The 6,282-nt window shown below is 27.4% G+C and overlaps 1 protein-coding gene across 1 annotated transcript; it reads right to left on the reverse strand.

The window, feature by feature from the left end:
- Window positions 1–3,432: 3,432 nt before the first annotated feature.
- LOC111617043 (centromere-associated protein E-like) lies at window positions 3,433–4,587 on the reverse strand. Its single transcript, XM_023358382.1, has 2 exons — window positions 4,065–4,587; window positions 3,433–3,731 (listed from the first exon to the last, which is right to left on the reverse strand). The coding sequence occupies exons 1-2, from the start codon at window positions 4,585–4,587 to the stop codon at window positions 3,433–3,435; spliced, it is 822 nt and encodes a 273-aa protein (XP_023214150.1).
- Window positions 4,588–6,282: the final 1,695 nt, after the last annotated feature.

The following is a 6,282-nucleotide window of genomic DNA, read 5'->3' on the forward strand; positions in this document are numbered from 1 at the left end:
GAAAAGTGCAAGATAATTTTGAAAAGTTTAAGACTTCTGAAAGAATGCCATTTATCATCTTTAGTTTTGATTTATTATATTTTTAAATCTCAAAGTATTTTAAAGATGAAATACAGTAGAGCATCGATTATCCGACCTCCGATTAACTGTCACATTGGTTAACCGACCGTTCTAGTCCGCAAATTTCAAATGTCCGCTAATGATGTGATACTACAACATTTGGCTATGTCTTGGCTACTTTAATATTATTTTTATTAAATTTTTGCATGTTTTAGCTGGCAATACGGGCTCGACCATTGAAAGGAGGCCAGTATTTAAACGAGACTTAATTTTCTAATTATGAGTGGTTGTTTGTTTTGTGAGCAATAAAATAATTTTAAAATAATTTTTAACGATACAATAGCAACGATTATTATTTTTTTTAAAAAATATGTTNTTCGCGCCTAGCCAATGAGCTGCCTACATGGCTTTCCGAATTTAACTTCTAAATACAGGATAGTTTCTCATAAAAGTCCTTCTGGAGGGTATCTCCCCTTGTCAGATTGCTCGTGTGTTGCATTATGATATCCCATCAAACCAATCAATCAAACCTCTTTGTGTCTATAGAATAGGAAGATTTTCGTTTAAAACTATATAATAAATGTTAATACATTGCAACATAAACTTATAATAATATATATAAATAAATAAAAATATTTTAACATTATTTAACTAGTTGCAGCAGATTATTTTGAATATTTTATTTAAATATAATGTTACGCAAATTTTCCAAGTTTCAAATCTAGTAAATTTGTTTTTCTCTTAAAATATTTCAATTGGTTTTGTGTCATTTTCAGAGTTTTTTGTTGCTTTATGACGTCTATTATAGTTATAGGTTTATAACTAGAAACCATATTCTTTATATAATCATATTCTTTTTGATAAGCTTCAATTTCTTTTTCTTGTTGAGTAATATTTTCAGATATTCTTTCATTAATAGTCGTCTTCCATTTGATAGTATCTGAAATAATCTCGAGTCTACATTCGATTTCTTCTATTTCATTTCGCAGTTTTTCTAATAAATGTTTGGCATTTTTCATTTTATTTCTGAATATTTGTAGTATTTCTTGTTGATTTCGGATTATAGATGTCTGATGTTTAGCTTGGCATTTAAATTTCACAGCATCTTCCCTTTTGTAATTTTCTCCTATCAGAGAATCCACGTATTCGATTTTTAACAAAATTTTCTTTTGTGCCACAGTGCAAATATTTGTGTTCATTTTGATATTTTGCAACATATTGAGATGATTTTTTATTATTTGTTTGAATAAATGTTCGATAAATTCTGCTTTATATACAGCAAGCGCTTTGTTATAAGCTTTGTTTTTAATGTAAAATTCAAAATAACGTTTTCTTTTTTCTACTTCTTTATATCTCTCCTCCAGTTCTTCAAGTTCCATGTGAATATCCCACAAAGTAGATTCGTGTTGTTCAGCTCTGTTTTTGATTTCATCATTCTTCAACTTCATTTCAGTTTTAAGTATGTAATATTTTTGTTTCATAACAAGTGCTTCGGAAGAGCGATCATGGAAACTACTAGTTTCAGCATCAGGCGGTTTAAGAAGACTCATATCAAAATAAGTGTTACGTCTCTTTAACATAATAGATGAAGGTCTAGATTTTCGAATAGACTTTCGTTCTTCTTTCAGATCATCTTTTCCAATGCGATGAAGATGAATTTCCAACAATATGTTTTCTCGTGTCAAGAATTCATTACGGGACACTTTCGTTTCGATTAAATCAGTAATTTCACAGTTACTTAACTCGCTTATTCTTGTTTCTTCTAAACTACTTGTAGTATGTGTATCCGAACGAGACGATATCGTACCAAATTTAGAAATTTTGCTTGTCAACGTTTCTAAATTTTCCATTTTCAATATTATTGCAAAGTCTACTATTGTTTTAAAAATGCAATCTTTTGACGATTGTTATACGCCTACTATTAGCTATCGAATAAATATTAAATAGCAAAAATCAACAAACAATTATGTACAGATTTGTACGTATGTACAACAATTATGTTTTCTGAAGTTACAAAAATGAACTATAATCGTGAACAATTATATTAGTTTTAAAATTTGTAAAAATTAAATATTTATATATTAGACCTACTGTCTTAATTTGCTTATGAATTGTTATATATATTTATATGTATATATTATAATATAAATGAGAAATGAAAAAATATGTATAAATTGCAAGTAAGGATGATTCAAACAGTACAGTTTAGTAAAGGAATACAATTTACAGACAAATCCAGACGGGTCGAAAAATCCCAGGAATTTTTCGGGGATGATCCGTCCGGATATGTCGGATCCCGTCCCTCACCACCCGGTCACACCATTGTGGGCCTGACCGAACCCATAATGGGCTTGCTAAAAGAGATCCTCTTAGTGCCCATAGGGCAGAAAGAGTTTTAAAAAACTACCCTGAAAAATCCTATTTTGAAATCTCAGGAATCATAATTGATCGTCTGGGCTAGATATGATGGACCTTTATCTCACCATCCGATCGCCTGATTGTGAGTCTAGCCGAAACATAACGGATATGAATAAAAATTCTCTTTATATAAAAATATTTGTAAAATTTAACAATGGAATCGGTTATTTGATAAGTTAAAAGGTTATATTTTTAAAGACTTCTCAAAATAACAAGGAGAAATTATTCTTCTGTCTTTACCGGTTTACGAGAATTGTTTTAAACTAAATATTCTTTAAAAGATGGGATTTTAATAGACTAAAACTTTCCTCTAAAATGAACCAATTTGTTTTATTTATTAAATTACGGCAATGCAACGCTTGGGCGATCTGCCTAAGGGAGGATGCGACCGAACTGCCAATGTTTAGGGAACGGAACCGCTTGGCTACTGGTGGACTCTAAAAGGAACCAGCTTTATTAGTTTAATATTACCTCAAAATGCATTTCGCCCTGACTATAACAGAGCCTCTTCAGTGGTTATAACATCACAATCCATAGCAATGTTCGCTTCACAAACATCAAAATTTTTATCTTCTTTAAGTTGCCTCCCAGTGACCGAATGGGTAAAACCATAAACACTGATGGTTGGTCTCAGATTCGCGCCTAGCCAATGAGCTGCCTACATGGCTTTCCGAATTTAACTTCTAAATACAGGATAGTTTCTCATAAAAGTCCTTCTGGAGGGTATCTCCCCTTGTCAGATTGCTCGTGTGTTGCATTATGATATCCCATCAAACCAATCAATCAAACCTCTTTGTGTCTATAGAATAGGAAGATTTTCGTTTAAAACTATATAATAAATGTTAATACATTGCAACATAAACTTATAATAATATATATAAATAAATAAAAATATTTTAACATTATTTAACTAGTTGCAGCAGATTATTTTGAATATTTTATTTAAATATAATGTTACGCAAATTTTCCAAGTTTCAAATCTAGTAAATTTGTTTTTCTCTTAAAATATTTCAATTGGTTTTGTGTCATTTTCAGAGTTTTTTGTTGCTTTATGACGTCTATTATAGTTATAGGTTTATAACTAGAAACCATATTCTTTATATAATCATATTCTTTTTGATAAGCTTCAATTTCTTTTTCTTGTTGAGTAATATTTTCAGATATTCTTTCATTAATAGTCGTCTTCCATTTGATAGTATCTGAAATAATCTCGAGTCTACATTCGATTTCTTCTATTTCATTTCGCAGTTTTTCTAATAAATGTTTGGCATTTTTCATTTTATTTCTGAATATTTGTAGTATTTCTTGTTGATTTCGGATTATAGATGTCTGATGTTTAGCTTGGCATTTAAATTTCACAGCATCTTCCCTTTTGTAATTTTCTCCTATCAGAGAATCCACGTATTCGATTTTTAACAAAATTTTCTTTTGTGCCACAGTGCAAATATTTGTGTTCATTTTGATATTTTGCAACATATTGAGATGATTTTTTATTATTTGTTTGAATAAATGTTCGATAAATTCTGCTTTATATACAGCAAGCGCTTTGTTATAAGCTTTGTTTTTAATGTAAAATTCAAAATAACGTTTTCTTTTTTCTACTTCTTTATATCTCTCCTCCAGTTCTTCAAGTTCCATGTGAATATCCCACAAAGTAGATTCGTGTTGTTCAGCTCTGTTTTTGATTTCATCATTCTTCAACTTCATTTCAGTTTTAAGTATGTAATATTTTTGTTTCATAACAAGTGCTTCGGAAGAGCGATCATGGAAACTACTAGTTTCAGCATCAGGCGGTTTAAGAAGACTCATATCAAAATAAGTGTTACGTCTCTTTAACATAATAGATGAAGGTCTAGATTTTCGAATAGACTTTCGTTCTTCTTTCAGATCATCTTTTCCAATGCGATGAAGATGAATTTCCAACAATATGTTTTCTCGTGTCAAGAATTCATTACGGGACACTTTCGTTTCGATTAAATCAGTAATTTCACAGTTACTTAACTCGCTTATTCTTGTTTCTTCTAAACTACTTGTAGTATGTGTATCCGAACGAGACGATATCGTACCAAATTTAGAAATTTTGCTTGTCAACGTTTCTAAATTTTCCATTTTCAATATTATTGCAAAGTCTACTATTGTTTTAAAAATGCAATCTTTTGACGATTGTTATACGCCTACTATTAGCTATCGAATAAATATTAAATAGCAAAAATCAACAAACAATTATGTACAGATTTGTACGTATGTACAACAATTATGTTTTCTGAAGTTACAAAAATGAACTATAATCGTGAACAATTATATTAGTTTTAAAATTTGTAAAAATTAAATATTTATATATTAGACCTACTGTCTTAATTTGCTTATGAATTGTTATATATATTTATATGTATATATTATAATATAAATGAGAAATGAAAAAATATGTATAAATTGCAAGTAAGGATGATTCAAACTTATTGTAGAAAAGTCTATACTATATTAAATTTCATCATAAAGTTATAGTAAATCGTAAATAATTCAACAATTTTTTTACAAAGTAAACTTCAAAACAAAAGTTTTATAATTAATTTCTTAAATAAAATTTGAAAAGTATCTTAAATTTTTAATAAGAATTAATTTTTTTTATTGCTTATTTCATTTAAAAACATCCATTATCAGAGTTCTTAAGACTAAATATAAGTTATTTCGTTTTAGATATTTTCTGTCACAATATCTTAAAATTTGAACTAACATATAATATAAATATTTATAGTTGAATTTTCAATTCTAATTTTAAAGAAAAACAATTCTTTTTTTTTAATGCAATTATTTGAATAATTAATTTTATTGCAACAATTTTATGATTAATATTGGTTTATCAAGATACATTATCTACAATCATGACAATTTTTCTAACAAATAATTATAATTTCTATAAAAAATTAAATATGCTTGATATGAAGATTAAATATCTAATGAACTAAAATGTTTCCAAACTTCATTAATTACTTTTATAATAAATTTATTTTTAAATAACTCCTATTCAAGTTTAATCAGATTATTTTAAACTTTTAATAACAATCTGCCTTTTATGTTAAGGAATAATTTCAAAATGTAAGAAACATACAGCAAAAACGTTATACTATACATCAAGTTTAAAACTTTCAGCTGATACAGCTGTATNCAAGTTTAATCAGATTATTTTAAACTTTTAATAACAATCTGCCTTTTATGTTAAGGAATAATTTCAAAATGTAAGAAACATACAGCAAAAACGTTATACTATACATCAAGTTTAAAACTTTCAGCTGATACAGCTGTATACTCTTTAACTGCAGATTATTATGAAAGACAGTAAAATAAAAACCCATAATATTTATATAGTTCCATAGCTTTACATCACACCTATAAAATACATATATAATTTAATAATACAAGTAACAATAATAAAAATTATATTGTACTACATATAGTATTAAATACTACTTACAGTAATGTATATATATATATATAAAATGTATATATGTAGTAAGTGTAATTTACAGCATATGTACTGTAGAAAAAAAGAGTATTGTTGGAAATACATCATTTCATTTAGTTAAAAAAAAATAATAAAATGCAATACTTCAAGAAAAAATATTTTAAATCATAGAATGAATTTAAGTTTTTCTTCCTACAGTTTAAATATATACATTGCATTTAATTGGATTATTATTTTGTACAATTTCATTTTTGTTTTAGCATGAAAAAAGTTTAATTTTGTATAAAAATGTTAGTTCATTTATTACAACTTAATTATATCCAAATTTCTAAGAACTGATG

The sequence above is a fragment of the Centruroides sculpturatus genome, unplaced genomic scaffold, assembly GCF_000671375.1.
Source record: "Centruroides sculpturatus isolate CEXI.00-Female unplaced genomic scaffold, Cexi_2.0 scaffold4596, whole genome shotgun sequence".
NCBI lineage: Eukaryota > Metazoa > Arthropoda > Arachnida > Scorpiones > Buthidae > Centruroides > Centruroides sculpturatus.

What these genes read in the sequence shown, in the direction of transcription:
- LOC111617043 (XM_023358382.1), bottom strand. Translation starts at nt 4,587, where the DNA reads ATGGAAAATTTAGAAACGTTGACAAGCAAAATTTCTAAATTTGGTACG. An exon ending in AGAAGTAGAAAAAAGAAAAC is followed by an intron (nt 3,732 to 4,064) that starts GTTATTTTGAAT and finishes AACATTTATTAG; the next exon opens with AAAAACTGCGAAATGAAATA.